The following is a 19,659-nucleotide window of genomic DNA, read 5'->3' as shown; positions in this document are numbered from 1 at the left end:
TTTGTTCTAGCAGGGGTCTCCCCTTGATTGCTGTCTCTCTGGGACATGCTCTGAGAAGAGCAAATAACCTCCCCACTGTGTGCCACCGGCGCTCTTGAGATCGCTGTTTCCATGCTGTATGTCTGTGGGCTGTGTGCCTCTTCTCTAAGAGCACCCCCCCAGTACCCTCCAGGCTCTTCCCAAGCCAAACATGCTGACCTTTAAAACTTCAGGCTTTAAGCCCCACTGGTTGCAGGAACTCATGAAATTCAGCCCCTCTCTCACTTTCCAAGCCAACTGCTATGGGGCTTCATTTTCCCCGTGTGCTGCACTGTGCGCTGGTCTGTCTCTCACCCTTCTCTGTGACCCTGGCTCTCTCCCCACTGCAGCAGCCACGATCTGTTTCTCCCCAGACCATGTCTCTGCACTTCCTACCTTCTTCAGTGTTGCCTCTTCTCCACCTTTAGTTGTGGAGTTTGTTCTGCCAGTCTTCAGGTTCATTCCTGCGGTATTTAGAATGATTTGATAGTTATCTACTTGTGTTAGTGGGATGGGGTTCATCTAGAGTCCTCCTACTCCAACAGCATCTTCCAACTTTATTGACCCTTTAAGATATTTTTTCATGCTTTTTATTTTGAGATTTTGTAGATTCACATGCAGTTGCAATATTTAATATAGAGATCCCGTGTACCCTTCACCCAGTTCCTCCAATGGTAGCATCTTGCAAAACAATAATGCAGTATTAAAATAAAGATATCAACATTGCTACAGCGAAGATGCGGAACACTTCCAGAGCCACGAGGATCCCTCATGTTGTCCTTTTATAGCCCCATCCACTTTTCTCCCTCCCATCCCCCGTTTAGTCTCTGGCAATCACTAATGTGTTCTATAGCTCTATAATTTTGTCATTCAAGAATGTCATATAAATGAAATCATACAATATGTAATCTTTTGAGATTGTTTGGGGTTTTTTTTTCCCACTGCATCATTCTCTGGAGATTTGTCCAGCTTATTCTGTGTGTGAAGAGTTCATTCCTTTTAAGTGCTGAGTAGTATTTACAGGGTATGGTTGTACCACAGTTTGTTTAACCATTCTCCTGCTGAAGAACATCTGTGTTTCCAGTTTTGGGCTATTATGCATAAAGCTGCTATAAACATTTGTGTGAAAGCTTTTGGTGAACATAACTCTTCATTTCTCTGGGATGAATGCCTGGGAGTACAAATGCTCAGCCATATGTTAGTTGCATGTTTAGTATTTTTAGAAACTGCCAAAATGTTTTCCAGAGTGGCTGGCTATACCATTTTACATTCAACCAGCACTGTATGAATGATCCAATTTCCCCATATCCTTGCTAGCATTTGATGTTTTCACCTTTTTTTTTTTAAGCCATTCTGTTGTGTAGTGATACTTCGCTGTCCTTTTAATTTTTATTTCCTCCTAGCTAATAACTTTGAACTTTTTATGTGTTTATTTGCATCTGTTTCTTTTTCCATAAAATGTCTTTCCATGTCTTTTGCCTATTTCTAATTAGATTTTTTTCTAGTTGAGTTTTCAGAGTTCTTTATCTGTTCTAGATACTCGGCCTTTCTTAGATATGTAATTTGGAAATATATTCTCCCACTCTGTAGATTGTTTTTTCATCCTCTTAACTGAGTCTTTGACACACAAGCAGTTTTTAATTTTAATAAATCTTAATCTACCAATATTTCCTTAAAAGAATCATACTTTTGGTGACAAGACTAAGAACACTTTGCCCTCTATCCTGAAGATTTTCTCCTAAGTTTTTCCAAAAGTTTTAGATTTATGCTTACATTATTTTTTTTTTTTACATGCAAGTCAGTGGTCAATTTTGAGTTAGTTTATATATGTATTGAGGTACAATTAACAAATTCATTTGTAATATATTTAAAGGCTACAGTGTGATGATTGGTATATACTGTAAAAGGATTCCCACCATTGAGTTTATTAACACATCCATCACCTCACATATTTAGTCTTTTTCTTTCTTTCTTTCTCTTTCTTTCTTTCTTTCTTTCTTTCTTTCTTTCTTTCTTTCTTTCTTTCTTTCTCTTTCTTTCTTTCTTTCTTTCTTTCTTTCTTTTTCTTCTTTCTTTCCTTTTTTCTTCCTTCTTTTCTTTCTTTCTGAGAACATTTAAGTTCTATTCTCTCAGCAAATTTTAATTATCCAATATAGTATTATCAACTGTAGTCACCATGTTATACTTAGATCCTCAACATTTATTCTTCTTATATAACTGAAAGTCTATATTCTTTTACCAACTTCCCTATTTCCCCATCCACAGCCTCTGGCAACAACCATTCTGCTTTCTGTTTCTATGAATTTGACTTATTTTCTTCTTGATCAAACATATAAGTGGTACTATGCAGTATTTATCTTTCTCTGTCTTGCATATTTCATGTAGCATCATGGCCTTTAGATCCCTCCATCTTGTTGCGAATGGCAGGATTTCCTTCTTTTTTAAGGCTGAATATTCCATGCCTTTTCTTGTTTCTGTATCTTAGCTATAGGGAATGATATTGCAATGAATATGGGAGTACAGGTATTTCCTTGAGATAATGATGTCTTTTCCTTTGGATATATATCCAGACAGAAGTGGAATTGCTGAATCATATATAGCATATTATTAAAAATAATTTTTAATTATTTTCATTCTGTTTTTCATAGTGACTGTACTAGTTGATGTTCCCACCAAAAATGTACAAGTGTTTCTTTTTCTCCACATCTTTGTCAACACTTGTTATCTCTTGTTTTTGGATAATATCTGACACCCACTGTAATATCCACTATTGTTTATTTTTGTATTCCTTTCACCTTTTACAGGGCCCAGAACATTATAAATGATTCTTGAATATTTAACTTTGAATGATATAAAAAATGGACATTGGGCATGAATTTTCACATGGGCTGGGAGAATTGGTGGTGACCACCATCGGAAAGAATCTCAGATATGTGATGCTGGTAATCTCTGGTTGTAAATACTTATTGACAGTAAATCTTTTCTTCTAATAACAAAAAAAGCTTGGGGAAATGTCTGTCCCCAGAAACAAATAAATTTATGTTCTGTCCTTATTTCTTGTCACTCTAATCTGGAGTAAATGATTTGCTGCTCAGAGATGGGGGCTAAATGAAATTGCTGGGGATGGGAGCTGTCCTGCTTATCAGGCAACCTCAGACTCTGGCTCTCAAGGGGAATTGGCTACCTAAACTAGTGCCCTCCACTGACCAGGCCAACATAAACATGACTGGGAACAGGGCAGTGTTTTTATGATCTTCAGTCCCTGGAGATCCTTGTTCACTGGGAAAGATACTCTCACTTCAGTGAGTACTTGCTTAAGACCCAGAGGCCTCTCACGGCAGGGGCTGCCTGGGACCACCTGTATGAACTGACTCACCTCCCCAAGTTCCCAGAGGGCCTCTTCCTGTAAGCCCTTCTAGATCAATGGGAACCAAAAGGCAAACACTCTCCCAGGACTGTGTCCACGTGAACAAGGAATAAGCAATGGCCAGAACACCCCCTTTAGTTTGCCACCTTCTAGAAAGCAATCACATTTTCCTGGGACAACTTTGAAAACTATGGCCTTCTGTTGTTTTTCCTCCTTTTGTGCATAAGATAAATCATTTCAATCCCATTTGAATCCCAGTTGAATCTTACTTCCCCCATTCACTACACTTAGTCCTGGTATAGGTGAGAGAGAGAGAGACCCAGTTCTTAAACTCCAAGCTTCCAGGCTAATGACTAAGTAGATGAGTGTTTAAGAAAAATCTGTGGCTTGCTTGCGACAGGCAGAAACTCACATCTCTATCCCCTCAATATCACTGTGAGGCAGGGATTGTCACCCGCCACCTCCTCCATGGTAATAATGAATATTTATTGAGTTCGTACTATGTACTAAATTCTGTGCTAAGCATTATGTGTGGATTGTTGCACATAATTCTCACAAAACCCTGAGGGGTAGATATGGTTATCATCCCTAATAAACAGAGGAGGAAAACAAGCCTCACAGAGGGTGAATTGGCTTGATGAGTCAGAACTGTTTGCTCTTCCTATTGGATTGAGCTTCCTTTTAGAGAGTTTGTGCATATTTTCTGGGGTGGAAAATCCCCATCTTTGAGAGCAGTTTTGAGTTTTAGAAGAGCCTTTAATGGCAGAATCAGGGGTAGGAGATCGAGTTGATAAATACTGTTTGGGCAAATAGCAGGTGTGGCCTCAGGGAAGGGACTTGGCTTTGATTTGTGAGGCAGAAGGCTGTTTCCAGGAGTCCCTGCAGGGTTCCAGCTTTGCAGGCCCTTTGGAATTGTTCAAGGCTTCTCAGTGTTCAGAGCACATAATATTCAAAATAGGATGGGATTTAGAGATTATCTAATTTAATCACCATGTTTTATAGAGTTAATTCAGAGAGATTTATGTTCATTAGAAAAGGTCATCCACCTAGAGGTAGAATAGGAACTATAGCTCAGAGCTCATAAATCCCATTCTAGGGCTCTTTCCTTCCCTTAATACAGGAGATTAAATATTGTCCTCTTTGGGTACTTTTATACAAGGGTATTTTCTTAAACCCAATATATCCAAAATATAATCATTTCAACATGTTCTTTTTTTTTTTTAAGTTTATTTATTTATTTATTTATTTATTTACAGTTTGAGCTGGGAGAGGAGCAGAGGGGGAGGGAAAAGGAAGAGGGAAGAATCTTAAGCAGACTGTGCTGAGTGCTGAGCCCAACATGGGGCTCTATCTCACAGCCTTGAGATCATGACCTGAGCTGAAACCAAGAGTCGGATGCTTAATTGAGTGAGCCCCCCAGCTGCTCCTCAACATGTTCTTGATAAAAAATTGATGATGATAATGAAAATTTTACCTTTTTTCTTTCATGATTATTTATTGTGGTAAAATAAATATAACATGAAATTTACCATTTTAAGAATTTTTTAAATTCTTAAAATGCAATTTTGTAGCATTAAATTAGTTGTACATTGTTGTGCAACCATCACCACTATCCATGTCTGGAACTTTCTGGTCAGTCCAAATTGAAACTATGTACTCATTAAAAACACCTCATCCTCTCCCGCCCCAGCCCCTGGTAACCTCTATCCTACTTTCTATCTCTATGAATTTGCCTGTCCTACATCTTTCATATAAATGGAATCACACAATATTTGTCCTTTAGCTTATTTCACTTAGCATAATATTCTCAGGGTTTATCTATATTGTCAAATGTATCTAAATTTTATTCCTTTTTATGTCTGAATAATATTCTATTGTATGTATATACCGTCTTTTGTTTATCTATTTCTCTGTCGATGAACACTTGGGTCATTTCCACTTTTTTGGCTATTGCGAATATAGTGTTGCTATGAATATTGGCAAACAAGTCTTTGAACTACTTTTTAAAAAGTATTTATTTATGAGAGAAAGAGAGAGAGAGAGGAGGAACAGAGGGGGAGGGAGAGGGACAAGCAGACTAGATGCTGGGCTTGATCCCAGGACCCCGAGATCATGACCTGAGCTGAAACCAAGAGTCGGATGCTTCACTGATCTAGCCACCTAGGTGTCCCTGAACTACTTTTAAAAAATGAAAATCTTATTTCGCTTAGCATAAGTCAGTCAGAGAAAGACAAATACCATATGATTTCACTCATATGTGGAATTTAAGAAACAAAAAAATGAGCAAAGGAAGAGGGAGAGACAAGCCAAGAAACAGACTCTTAAGTGTAGAGAACAAACTAATGGTTACCAGAGGAGAGGTGGGTGGGGGAATGGGTGAAACAGGTGATGGGGACTAAGGAGGGCACTTGCGGTGAGCACTGGGTGTTGTATGGAAGTGCTGAATCACTGTATTGTATGCGTGAAACTGATATTACACTGTATGTTAACTAACTGGAATTTAAATAAAAACTTAAAAAAACGAAAGCAGTGTTTAAAAGAAAAAAATGAAAATCTTAGGGCAGAGGGAAGGGTGGGGGAGATGGCAATAGAATATGAATAAGTTGGGCTGCACTGGGATACTGTGAGAGATTTAAAAGCAAAACATACATGCTTTATTAAACTGTCAATCTGGCTATGCTCTTAGGCATATGGGGGTAGGCAGGAGGGTATGATTTAAGGTTGAGTAATGCACAGGAAGATAGAAGAGGATGGAGGTTATAGGGAGAGACTTACTGAGGCTCAATCTAATAAAAAAATAAAAATTATTTGGGGTAAGTCCTGATACCTGAATCTCTACTTTTATAGAGCATGGACATCTCTTTGTTTCTTTAGGGAAGTCACCCATTTCCTCCATCCTCTCTCTTTCATTCAGCCTATTCTATCTGCGTTGATTAGCTGCATGACTTTGGAGGCCACTTTACTACCTTTGAGCAGGGAATCACAATTGGATGCTTACAGATACATATACTACGAAGGCCCTTCTGCAGGAGAGAGGTTAAGTGTCTGAGGTTCCTTCTCCTAAGAAAGAGCCCACAGGTTGGAGTCTCCCCCATAGTTTATCCACCCAAGTCCCCCACCCAAGATTTGTTCAGTGAAGCTTCTAAGGGAACCCAATGATTGAAGTCAGATTTCAGCTTCTCATGAAATCTGATTTCAACCATACAATGGAAATATCCCACCTTGATGCATTCAGCATCTTTACAGTTGTGCAAACAGTACCTGGGGTGGGAAAGTAGACTAGGGAATCTCCTGTATCTTCAAATCTGAGTTTATAGGATTCTATAAGTATAAAAGCAGTATGTATAACACTTAGCAAAATTTAAAATAAAATTTTATTATATCTTATACCTGAATTAAAAACCAGACATTCAAAATATTTGACAGGTACAGAATATACTTAAAAAAGGGAAATATGATTGAGAATATATAAGAGATAAATAGACAAAAATATTCTTCCTTAATCTGGGAAGAAGCAGGCTGTGGAACATGAAAGGTGGCTATAAAACCTGAACAGTATTCTGGATTTGTTACTCATGAGGGCAGGGTTATGTCTCAACACAAATACATTCATCTTATAAGGCACACAGCAGAGAGAAAACAGGATTTGCACAGGCTGAGGAAATAAATGGCAGATGTTAAAAAGGAAGCAATATAACATGGAAATTAAGTAACTGTATTTGGTTATCAAATTCAATTTCAAATCTTGGCACAGCACCCACAAACTGTATGGCTTAATTATCTTGTTAATGAAAGTCTCATTTCTCTCACTTGTAATGGGAGGCAAAAATGGTACTTACTCCAAAAAGTTGTGAAAATCAGATAAAACCACTAAAGCACTTAGCACAGTGCCTAGAACATGATAAGCACTCAAGACATGTTCATTGGCATTACTGTGTAGAGCTTAGATAAATTCCCAGATAATGCATAGTAAACCAACAGTGAGGTCTGTGACAAGCTTTGTTTTATGTAAATTGTCAGTTTCATTTTCTTCATTTTGAAAGTTGCACATCAGCTAAACAAGATCTCCATAATAAAGAAATTTAGAAAGTAAAAACAAAAATAAGTCACTATTAATTTGAGCACATTTCCTTCAAGGCAGAGGTGCTTTTCAAGTTAGTTTCAATCATGTGTCCTTATTGTTTATTTTTTAACATTATATGCATGTTTCATTTTATAGTAGGTTCTTTAAAAGTCACACAATATTCCTTTTATATAGATTATTCCACATAATATTCCATTAAATAAATGGACCATACTTGAGTTTACTATTCCTTACTTTTATATATTATATCCTAGTATTTTTAATATGATTTCTCTAAATAATTGTGTAACCAATATATTTTGTGAAAAACCCGCTTTCTGCACTTAGGGATATTTTGTTAGGATAGATTTCCAAAAGTGAGAATATAGCATTAAAGCATAGAAACTTTAAAAAGTTCTTGCTACATATGCCAATTATACCATCACCTTTGATGGTCATGAATTTATATTTCAACATTGTGAATTTTCATTAATAAAAACTGCTAATTTAATAGACAAAAATGCTGCCTAATTATTGTTTTAGTATATGATTTCTCAGATTACTAGTCAGGTAGAATAATTTTCCCCTTGTTAAAAAGCCAGTTGTATTTTTTGTCACTCTTCTCTATGTTTTTTTACTACATATTGGGATATTGGTGGTTTTTCTAATTTAAACTTTTGGTACAATAATAATATCAATAACATTTTGACCTATGGAAGGAAATAATGGTAGCCTCCAAACTTTCACCCCAAGCAGAGGCAGAATTCGGAGGCCACAGCTGAGAAAATCATCGATACGCTTATAGACAACTAGAATTAAGCTAGCATTAGGAAATCCTTATGTCACGCCATTAAAGATAAGGGAGAGTGGAGTGGTAAGGATCACCTGTTCTCCACAGCCTGAGGGTCCTTGTCATAGCTGATCTTGAACATAGCTAGCACCCGAGTTCTGATCTGTTTGGTCTTGGCACCGTAGATGATGGGATTGATCACAGGAGGCAGAAGTAGATAAACATCACCCATGAGAACATGCACAATGGGATCAAGGCTGTTTCCAAAACGGTGTACCACTGAGAGGCCAATGAGAGGAACATAGAAGGCTAACACCACACCGATGTGTGACACACAGGTTCCAAAAGCCTTGGCCCGCTCTGACTTGGAAGGCAGTTGTAGAACTGTTCGTATAATCAGAAAATAGGACAAGGAGATGAAGAGGACATCCACACCCATAACCAACAGAATGGCAGTAAGACCATAGATCACATTGGGTAACGTGTCTGCATAGGCCAGCTTCATCATATCCTGGTGCACACAGTAGGAGTGTGAGAGCACATTGGAGTGGCAGAAGGCCAGCCGCTTGATGAGCAGAGGCAGTGGGATAAAGAAGAGGGATCCACGGACCACAGCCACCACGCCAATCTGGGCTGTTACTGTATTGTTGAGCACTGCTGCATGGCGCAGTGGGTGGCAGATGGCTATATAACGGTCAAAGGCCATGGCCAGCAGGATAGTGGACTCAATAGCTGAGAGAGCATGAATAAAAAACATCTGGGTAATGCAGGCATCAAAGGTAATCTCCCGGGAATCAAACCAGAAGAGGGCGAGGATCTTGGGCATGGTGGATGTGGACAAGGCCAGGTCAATGGCTGCCAGCATGCAGAGAAAGAGGTACATGGGAGCATGTAGGCTGCGCTCTGTCCTTATGATGAAGACCACGATGCAGTTTCCAAACACTGCCACGGCATACATTGAAAGCAGGGGGAAGCCGATCCAAAAATGGGCTGCTTCTAATCCTGGGATACCAATAAGTACAAAGGTTGTATGTGTGAAGTTGCAGGAACTCATAGCTGGCATCAAGAAGGGGGTGCTGGAGAGGGTGAGGTCACCCTGGCAGCCTGCTAGCCTGCTAGGACATGGAGCACAATCAGAGAGGCCAACCCTGGAAACCTGGGAACTGAATGCACCTTAGCTCTCCCTCTCGTACTCTCCCTTCTCACTCTTCCAAGCCCTTTAGGCTCTTTCATAAGCTCTGAAGCCCTCTTCCAAAGGGAAAGAGGATAGTTCAAACTCATTTATCAATTGCCCCTCTCAAGGTCCATTTACATTAAAATTATTTATTTATTTATTTACTTTATTAGAGAGAGCAAGCACAAGTGGAGGGAGGAGCAGAGGGAGAGGGATAAGCAGACTCAGCGCTGAGTGTGGAGCCCAACATGGGGTTTGATCCCAGGACCCCAAGATCATTACCTGAGCTGAAACAAAGACTGGAATGCCCAACTGACCGAGCCACTCAGGCACCTCCCATTTACATTTTAAAAACGGAACCTGGGGAAAACAATGCTTATCCCAAAATGTATCCTTTCCAAATTCCTTTGGACTCCTTCTGGCCCACACCTTCATTACCTGGATATTGGATGGTCCTTTTCTCAGATAGGTGTTAACAGATACCCTACTGAGAACCCTTTCCAGGTATGTTCTCTTTTCTTTTCTTTCCTTCAATTATTCATTCATTTTATAAGCATCTACTTATATGACCTACTATGTACAAGGCTATTTGCTAGATGCTCATGATACAGAGATGAAAGACACATCTTTTGACCTTCAGATGCCCTACCTATCGTGGAAGATAGACAAGTAACCCAATTATTAGAGTTTTGGAATAAGTGTTAGCTTAAGGTGTGCATTTAATGCATGGGAGGGGGAGAGGCATGATCAGGGGAACCTTCCTGGCAAAGATAAGCCTTTTGTTCAGTCTTCAAACATGAGTAGGAATTAGACAGAGAAGGGAATAATGGGTATATGAAGCCAGTGGGGATAGGGAATTTTTTTTTCCTTCAAATTTTCAGGATTCTGGATCCCCAGGTCTAAGGTCAGCAAGGGGAAAAAGAAACACAAAAATGGCAGTTTTTAAAAGATGAGAAAAAAACCTAAGAAAAAAAGACCACAAGTCAATCTGTTAAGTAAAAAAAAGAAATGCCTTTGGAGGTCATCAAATGAAAGGGAGTGGCTCCCTCCAGTGACTTATCTAGAGATGAAGGTGCTGGCAGGGTGTGTGGCTTCCAGCGGATCCTAGCTGCCTGGCATGGTCCTTTGTGAAGGCTTTTCTCTTTGCTCATGGCTGATGTGTTTCTCCACACCTGAAAGCTGCCTCCAGGCCACAGTCCTTTCCCCAAGGAGAACTTGGGTCGAGTCTTGATACTCCTAGAGCTTGTCTTTCCTGGAACCTCTGCCAACAAGCCATTCATGTTAGGGAAAGCTTTTTGATTTTGGAAGCCCAGCATTCCTCTGCCCCTGCCCTGCCACCCAAACACCTAGGATCTGACCTCATCAAACACTTTCTCTTCTAGGCTCCTTAGGTACCCTGGTCTTTAGAGCTAACTGTTTCTAAAGAGCTAAAGGCTTGGCTTTAAGAAGAAGGACCTCTGAATCTTGGGAATTAACTCTGCAGGTGTCTTCATCGGTGGTAGTTATGTAAAACTGTTCATCTCCCCAGGATTCTTCTTCATTCCTCATCTGGGTCCATACTGCAACTGGGAGATTCTCTTTCATTTGGTTTTAGGGGAGAGGGTTTGGAGACCAGCAGTCTTAAAATATAGTGTGATAAAATAGGAACTAAAAGATTTGACTTGGATTATCCCCATCATGGATAAGCAAGGAAGAACAAATCCAAGATTCAAAGGTCCCAGAATTCACACCTCTGACCACTATTTGCTCTTTTCCCTATCCTCAGATCTTATGCAAAGACATAATAGCTTTATGTGAGACAAATGTGAGATCCCAAATTTGGCCACAAGCTGCTATCAGAGAATGAGAAGCCCTTTTAATAGGCATATAATTGCATCCTTCAGTGAGATAAAAGATAGCTTATGTCTTGTATCCATCCAACCATCTATGTATCTGTCATGGGTAGCTTAGGGAGAGAGATTCAGAAATCTAAACAAGTCAGGCTGAAAAGTATGGGTAATGCTAAGGAAACTTCCCTGGAGGGAGGCCAGCTCACTTGACCTCTGTGTCCAAGAGAAATGGGGCCCTTACAGTTTGTTGGCAGGATAAACAACAGTTCAGAATGAACAGTGATGGGTGAAATGATAGATTTAGGACTTTACACTTTACACTGTTCATTACTTCTATTCTTATGTCTCTGTCTCCTCATCTGTAAAATAAAGGGTCAAGCTAGTTGATGTTCTAAATATATTCCAGCTTTAATTTTAAATTTTTGTTTCATGATCACCAGTTTTGTTTTAAATTGACAATGTAGGCCATCTCTAGAATTCTGTGATTCTATGTATCTTTGGAATGGAGAATTTTTATCACAGCTCTGCATATCTGGTCTTCACACTGTAGATGATGGGGTTCATTACAGGAGAGATCAGGAGGTACGTGTTAGCAATCATTGTATGAACATAGGCTGGGGCTCGTTTCCCAAATCTGTGAACAAAGGACAGACTGATCAATGGAAAGTAGAAAATAGCAACAGCCCCAGTATGGGAGATACATGTGCTGAAGGCTTTCTTCCTCTCTTCTGGGGATGCCATGCTGAGGACAGTCTTAATAATCAAAATGTAAGAAAGGAGGATGAGGATTGAGTCCACCCCAACAGTAGAGGTCATGGCAGTCAACCCAACTGCATTGCTGATCCTGCTGTCTGTACACGAGAGCTTCATTACATCAGGGGGGAAGTAGTAGGAGTGGTGGAGCACGTGCCTGTGGCAGAAGGACAGTCTTTTAAAAAGAAGTGCAACCCTTGGTGTCAGCCTTAGTATCCCCCTGATGACAATTGCCACTCCAATTTGAGCTATTCTGGAATCAGTTAAAATGGTGGCATACCTGAGTGGATTAGAGATGGCCACAAAACGATCAAAGGCCATGGCCAACAGCACTGAGGATTCCATGATAGTGAAGAGTTTAATAAGGAACATCTGTGACAAGCAGGCATTAAAGCTGATCTCCCTGACGTCGAACCAGAATATACCCAGAATATACCCAACATGGTAACTAGGGTGGATACGGACAGGCTGAGGTCAGTGGTGGACAGCATGGAGAGGAAATAATACACGGGTTCGTGGAGGCTGGGCTGGGTGACAATGGCAAAGAGGATCAGGCTGTTTCCCGAGAGGGCGGTTATGTAGAGAAAGCAGAAGGGAATGGAGATCCAGGTGTGGAAGGCTTCCAGCCCGGGAACACCAGTTCGCAGGAAAATGGTGGAAGTAGATGTGGTATTCCCGAAGTTTGAAATGCTGGATTAAAAGTACAGAGTTCCAAGATGAAACTCTGGAACAACAACAAAACTGCATTTTTTTGTATTAATCCAATTACAAATAATTTTATTCAACCAAAAACTAACTGAAGACAAATATTTATATACTATGTAAAAATGAATTTCTCATTGAAATTGATAAAGGAATCATTAAGATTTCAACTGCTGTAGTAGGTACCATTCTTTTTCTTATATGTACCTCAGCCCATCATTTTTCTTTCCTGGGACCCTTTGCTGGTAGCTATGTTCATACTATGTGACCTTTCCTTCCGTTTCTCCAGCCAGAGATGACTGGATGAAGGGAAGTCACTTTACTCAAGATTGGTCAATTATATTTCACCTTTTCTGGATTTTCAAATTGTGATAAAGAGGTAGCAGGTTAGTTTTTCCATATAGTCGGCATCAGAGAAAAGTAGACTGGGACTGTGGAGCAGCAATACTACATTGGCCTCAAGTGTAGAAAGCAGAGAAGCTTATAGACAATTTGGGAAGCCAGAAAATATTGAGAGAGATACTTATGATACAAAACACATATGACACGCTAATAGATGGCTTAGGCACCAGTGCAGTCATGTGCAGATTGTCTATGGTATCTAACCTTGAAAGTGACACCTGCAGTGTAGCGTCTGGTGTCTCATTTGGGAAGTGGAGTTAGAACACAGACCTACCACCTTAGAGGCCTCTGTCCCCTCCCCCCATATGATATAGCATGCTGCCTTATACAGATAGAGTTCTCTCTTCATCTGCCTGAAGACTGGTTGTTCTCCATTTTGTTAAGACATCCTTCTTAGGTGATATTTAATAGAATTTTACTGTTTTGCCTTGGAGGGAAAGATATACCTTTACTGTGAACATTACATTTCATTTTTCATTGAGTACAGAATTTCAGGCTCTTCAGATGGGTATGTATGAGTTGAAAGGGGAGTCTTGGGAAAGCAGACATTAGGGCTGTGACTGGAAAGTGTTCAGTCAGTAAGGTAACTGTTCCTCAGGGGAGCCTAAATGTTTTCCAGACCACTCACGTTCACCTAGATAAAGTACCTCAAGGATTCCCTAAAGAAATCTTAGTTTAAAAAAATTGGGAAATATTTAATTGAAATCAATGAAAAATTAGAGGAAAAAGAAGTGCTAAGTTACATGAATTGACCCAGTAAGTAAACTATAACTTTAGACTCTACAGTTCAGAGTCATAAGAATGTCCTCAGGGAACCAATGAAATTACTGTTAGAAATGTATGATCAAACCTCCTAATGGGAATAAGAGTTGACAGAAAGGAAACATTCATTAAGAAAGGGAGCATTTTCTTTTTGGCACTGCTTCTGGTGCCTGTTTATTGAGTGTCATGAATACAACTGACATTATGCTGAAATGAATTGGATACAGACTTGCTCAACTGGCATGCATTTCAGTTAATTATGAAAGTTTGAAAGTTAACAAGTTTTACAAATTTGATGTTTAACAAGTTCTGTTAGCGCTTTTCATAAATATATTGATTTCTGAAAACATTTTTAGTAATTATAGTTTTTAAAAATACATATTGATCAGAAAGGCAAACTAAAACTCTACTTTTTAAATGAATAGTACTTATGATAATTAAAAAAAGGGGGTTCACCTCTCACGTTCCACAAGTCTTTGACCTGTTTATTTACTATTAATTTCCAGAACTTGGGTCTCAACCTTTGAGGTTAACAACTTCCTGGGGTCCATGGGAGCTAGACTAATTATGAAAAAGTTCATAATTGCACACACAGTTCAATTGTGTGTAAAAGGCTTAGGGTATCTGGAGAAGTCTTCTTAGGAAAATCAGTGCTTGAAAGATTGCTATGTTTTATGTAAATAGAAATGAAGTATTCCAAGTCTACTAGAATAGCATATGTGAAAGTGTTGAGCCAGAATGAACTCTTAAAGAGTTTAAAATCAAGTGAGGGAGAAAGAATAGCACTGCTTATAAATAACTTCAACATCTAGGGTACAGTGGTGAATGACAAAAAAGGGTTATGGGGTTGCAGAGTGCCTCCATATCTGTCACTTACGTCTAGCTATTATGAAGATTTTCACGATGCTTGTCGCTATGACATGCAATGATTGAGTTGTAACTTTTGTTACGGAGTGCTAGGAAATTTTATAAGAGATCTTTTTTTTTTAATTGCTATTGGAACAATTTCTCTTTCATCCTAATTTCTTCATGGCTCCCTTTACATTATTTTATTAATTTAAACAATTTATTCATTACACATTTTCATTCTTGTCAGTTTTTTCCCTTCCCTTTCTTGTTGAGGGATCAGAAGAAAAACATAATGTGTAGGCTGAACTGATCTGAGTTGAGTCTGGCAGAAGAGAACTCCCTAAAATTCTTTCCTTTCCATTGCTCTACAACTGTGTCTTCCTGTACCCTGTCCTCATCCATGCTGGGTGCAAACATAGAAGATTCCTTATTGGTTTTCATAGCCACTAACTCCATCTAAGCTCTTGATCACCCATCACCAACGCTTAGTTCATTTCACTATCAAACTGGGAGCTCACTGGGTATTGTGTCAGCACTAAGGATATGAAGCAGATAAAATGACAGTGCTTTGGTGCCTGAGAAAACCAGAGAGGTTGTCAACACCTCATCTTTTTAAGGCTGAAAACTGTATCTTTAATAAGAGTGCAGTGACTCCTATGAAAATGAAAAATTACCAGTTTGGGGAACAACTACTGCATGCCAGGCACACTGCATATAAGAGGATTCAGAGACAAATATCTCTAGCTGTAGAGTGCGTTGGATGAGGTATTTCTAAGTGATAAGACAGGATAGTTTGGAGCGACAGATTCTGAGTGTGTGTATACATGAATGTGTCTGTGTGTGTCAAGAAGAATTAGTTCCAAGAACTCTTAACTGAGTAGGTGAATTAGAACTGTGTAATATTTTGATGGGTGGATGTGAGTTTACAAGGATTAAAAGCAGGAAAAGGGTGTTCTTGACATAGATAAAAACATAAGCAGAAACCAAATGAAGTAATAACAGGGTTGGTTGGACAACTTACAAGAAAATTAAAATGCTGGAGCCTTAAATATGATGCTGGGTGATGTGGGAGCTGAGCAAGAGAAATCAGCCGGGCCAGGACATGAACATCTTGCATTCCATGGAAAGGAGAGGGAACTTCAATTTTAGTTGCAGAACATTAAGAGCTAGGCATTTCCAAGTATTTTATGAATAACTAAACAAATCATTCTTCATTTGTTCCCTTAACCCTAACAAAATTCCTTTCCTTCTTTAGTATCTTAGATAGTACCAGTGGCTCCCTTTCCGCAGCTTCAATTCTCAAGTTATACCCCAAACCATTAATGAAAGCTTCCCACACATTTATGTAGATGTTGTCAACATGACATTCAGTTCAACTAAGATATATTGACCATCTTTCTTAATTGGCCCCTGTGCTTTGTTAGTATGGGAAATAAGAGACAAACCCTGTTTCTCCCTCAATTTCCTGCCTTATCTTTTATAATGACAAAACATATTATTTGAAAGACAGTCTGCCTGTGTTTATTATCCCTTTACCTTCAGTAATAATCTGGGTTCTTTCTCTAATGACTCTCAGGAAATTCTCCAACTCATGTCACCAATGACTTTCTAAATACCAAGTCCAAAAATTTATTTCAGATTTGTTTTCCTCTCTCTCATCTCAAATTTTCACAGTTTTAGGCACCTTTTCTTTGTCTTTTCTTTAGGCACTTTCTCCTTCACTAGCTTCAGTGATAGTTATTCTGTGTTTTTATTTAATTTCTTTATTGAACAGTATTTTTGTTCTGTCTTTTCAGTTGTGGTATTCTTTAGGAGTCCTTTTCTTTCAGGAAGCCCCTGGTTTTTTTTTTAATTTAATTTTATTATGTTATGTTAGTCACCATCATACATCATTAGTTTTTGATGTAGTGACCCACGATTCATAGAAGCCCCTGTTTTTTTCTTGCTCTCCAGTATACTCTCCTTGGGATATCTTAGTTTTTCCCACAGCTTTAAATAGCACTTATATTCAGATGACACGTGAATCTGAAATCTAATTATAGATTCTCCTGCGTTCTATATTTCAAAAGTTAACAGGATCTTTGAAGCCATGGCAAAATGTCTGGGCTGAAACTTGAAGGCAGTCATGAATCCTGGAACTAGAGTGTGGTGATCAAGTAGGCAATTTGAAAAACTAATGGACAGCAGTTTGAAGAACAGGTCAAAGCTCTCTGCTTAGTGCCAGTGGAAAAAAAAATGAATAAACTAACTACCCTTGAGGCATACTCCCACCCATAATCCCTCAGATACCCCAATCACAATAGGAGCCAAATGGATCTGATTCCTTCCCCCATTCCAAACCCGACTCTCTCTCCTATGCCTCATTTGTCTGTAAATGACATCAAACTAACAAATCATCTAATCAGAGTTACTGCCCTCACATACGCACATACACACACTCTTCTCCCTCTCTCTCATCCCCTACATGCCAGTGTTCATTAAATACTTAATGATTTTACTTCTAAAATGTCAAAAACTGGAGAATCCAGAGTTTTCTATTTGAGGGCCGAGTAATAGCAATGTGGTTCATAGTGGGTGCTTGAAGCTGTACTTCATTGTGCTTTCCTTAATTGAACAGACTTACCCGTTCATATCAAAGAATAAAGGGGGACTAATGGATTTATCAGGGGGAGGTACTAAAATTCCCCCAAACTACTCTGTGCTGCTATCACCCTGGAATCTGTTCAATCCCTCCTCTCCAATCCACGTACAACCTTCCTTTTCTCTTGGAAGATATAAGCTATAGTCTCCTAATTAATTTTCCTGTCCTCCCAGATCACAGTGATGCTCTTCTTTCATTGAACTGTTATGAGCTATGGCTTCTATGTCTTTAACTCCTGAACAACCATATAGCATTATCAATATTGTCCAAGCCATTGCTAATGGCATCGCTATAACATGTGACTGATCTGGGTTCAGGTCCTTGCTTAGACACTAACTAGTTTTGAGAATTTTGGTAGCAATAATAAAAATATTACTCATAACAACAGCTACCATTTATTGGAATTTGTTCTGTGAAAGTTACAGAGCTAAGCATTTGAGAAGCATTCTTTTAATTCATATTACAACATCATTTGGCAAGTAGTACTAAATTCACTTTGATTCCCCTTTTCTGGTAACCGAGTATGAGAGAGGTTATGAAACATATTCGGAATCACACACAGCTAGTGAATGTCAGAATTAGGATTTTAAACCTAATTTTTTAAAAAAAAATTCCCACACTTATGCTCCCCAAAACTATGGTTTCATGTATAAGTAGTGTAAACTTTCTTTGATCAAATTTCCTCATCTATAGGTAGACTATATACTGCACCTAATACAGTGCCTCGCATGCAGTAAGTTTTCAAAATTGGTATTTTTTTTAAGTTTTAGTAAGAATAATTGGGCTTAGAAATGCATTATTCAGCTCCTGACAACCTCTTTGGTTTTCTCAAGCACCAAACCACTAACTATGATAACTTATATAGCACCCTAATTAAGCCATTTGCTTAACAAACCACAAACTGTGCAACCCACATGGGGCAGACAAAATGCCCTTTCTCTGCAGGGTTCCTGAGAATAAATAATTCTAAAAATTCTGCTGTCCACCTCAGCCCACCATCTCACTATCTCATCTAATTCTGAACATTGTGAGGAAATTCTTGCTGTGGATAAGAAAGTTTGGCTCACCTAGAGTCAAGTCTTTTCATCGAACAAAACAGTTTTACTTACAGAGTTTGTACAGCAGTTCTACTTGTCCCTCTCAGGCTGACTGAGAAGGTTGAGGAGACTTCAGATTCCAGGGGGAGGACCGAGCTTATGAGGAGACTTGTTCCAGCCTGAATGGAGACAGACACAGAGCTGAGAGGCCCATTCCTGGTGGTGGTGTCACTCACTGTGTCTCCAGGGGTATGGTGGTTCCCAGAAGACTTCTTTTGCCTTATACAGTCTTTGTTTGTTCCATTACGTAATTACTTATTGTGGTCATGTGCTTTATAGGCTGATGTAATTTTTTTTTGTCCTTGTGCCCTTTTATTGAAGTGATTTTTTGTAAAAATAATTTTAAGACATAATTCATATATCATAAAATTCACCCATTTAAAATGTACAATTCAATAGTTTATAGTAAATTTACCGAGTTGTACAAGCATCATCATGGTCTACTTTTAGAAAATTTTATTACTGCAAAAAGAAATCCCGTGCCCCTAAGCAGTCACTCTAAAGAGTATTTTAAAAAATGAAATATTATACCAAATTGCTAAAAGGAATCTCCTCTAGTGAGTGCAAATCACATTCCACTCAGTAACTCGTTATCATCTATAACTATTTATGGCAGTCCTGTTTCATTAGTCTGTGCTTTTTAGCAGCCTGTCACTTATAACTAGGAAAAAAATAATTTACTCATCTATACATATATCCAGTAAATATTGCATAAGAGTATCCTATATTCCGAACATCATGCTAACGGCTGGAGATTAAAAAAAAGGGGGCGTACAACACAGTTCTTACTGTCCATGGTCTCTTGGTTTAGTTTAGAAACACACAGTTAACTGATAATTACCAATACTGATAATCAATGATAATATTCTCTTAGAGGCATGAACCAAGTACTTGGAGAATGTCATAGGTAAAAATCTCAGTCTACAATTAGGTGTGCAGAAAATACATTTTTAATTTATTTTTTCATAATTTAACCTATTTTATGTTTTGAATCCCAGACCACTAACTGGAAGGAAACTAACAACAATAATTTGAGATTCTCCCCACTTTTGTTTAAATTTTGAGGATCTTACATTGTACCAAGGACTTTGAGTAGGTGGGTGATGGATCTGGCCAATGATGCAATCTGAAAAGAGGTGGCAATTGCTCTCTCTAGTCTTCAGTAAATAGAGTGCCCACAAATTGCTATAGACTGCCATCTTCTCTACTTAT

The 19,659-nt window shown here is 38.8% G+C and overlaps 1 protein-coding gene across 3 annotated transcripts; it reads right to left on the bottom strand.

Annotated features, from left to right (window-relative positions):
• Positions 1–6,794: 6,794 nt before the first annotated feature.
• OR51E2 (olfactory receptor family 51 subfamily E member 2) lies at positions 6,795–18,611 on the bottom strand. 3 transcript variants are annotated; one of them, XM_073879613.1, is made up of 2 exons: positions 18,460–18,611; positions 6,795–9,350 (listed from the first exon to the last, which is right to left on the bottom strand). In XM_073879613.1, exon 2 carries the CDS (start codon positions 9,299–9,301, stop codon positions 8,330–8,332), a length of 972 nt encoding a protein of 323 aa, XP_073735714.1. In that variant the 5' UTR covers positions 9,302–9,350; positions 18,460–18,611; the 3' UTR covers positions 6,795–8,329. The 3 variants fall into 3 exon arrangements, 2 of the variants coding, with proteins under 2 accessions (XP_073735714.1, XP_073735715.1); XM_073879614.1 differs by having other exon boundaries at positions 6,795–9,240; XR_012374491.1 differs by lacking the exon at positions 6,795–9,350 and adding an exon at positions 11,358–11,875.
• Between the last annotated feature and the right edge of the window lie 1,048 nt (positions 18,612–19,659).

The sequence above is a fragment of the Callorhinus ursinus genome, unplaced genomic scaffold (assembly GCF_003265705.2).
Source record: "Callorhinus ursinus isolate GAN/ISIS: 27379988/994484 unplaced genomic scaffold, GSC_fseal_2.0 scaffold35, whole genome shotgun sequence".
NCBI lineage: Eukaryota > Metazoa > Chordata > Mammalia > Carnivora > Otariidae > Callorhinus > Callorhinus ursinus.
Note: the sequence above shows the minus strand (reverse complement) of the source record. Positions and strands in the feature narration are given on the sequence as shown.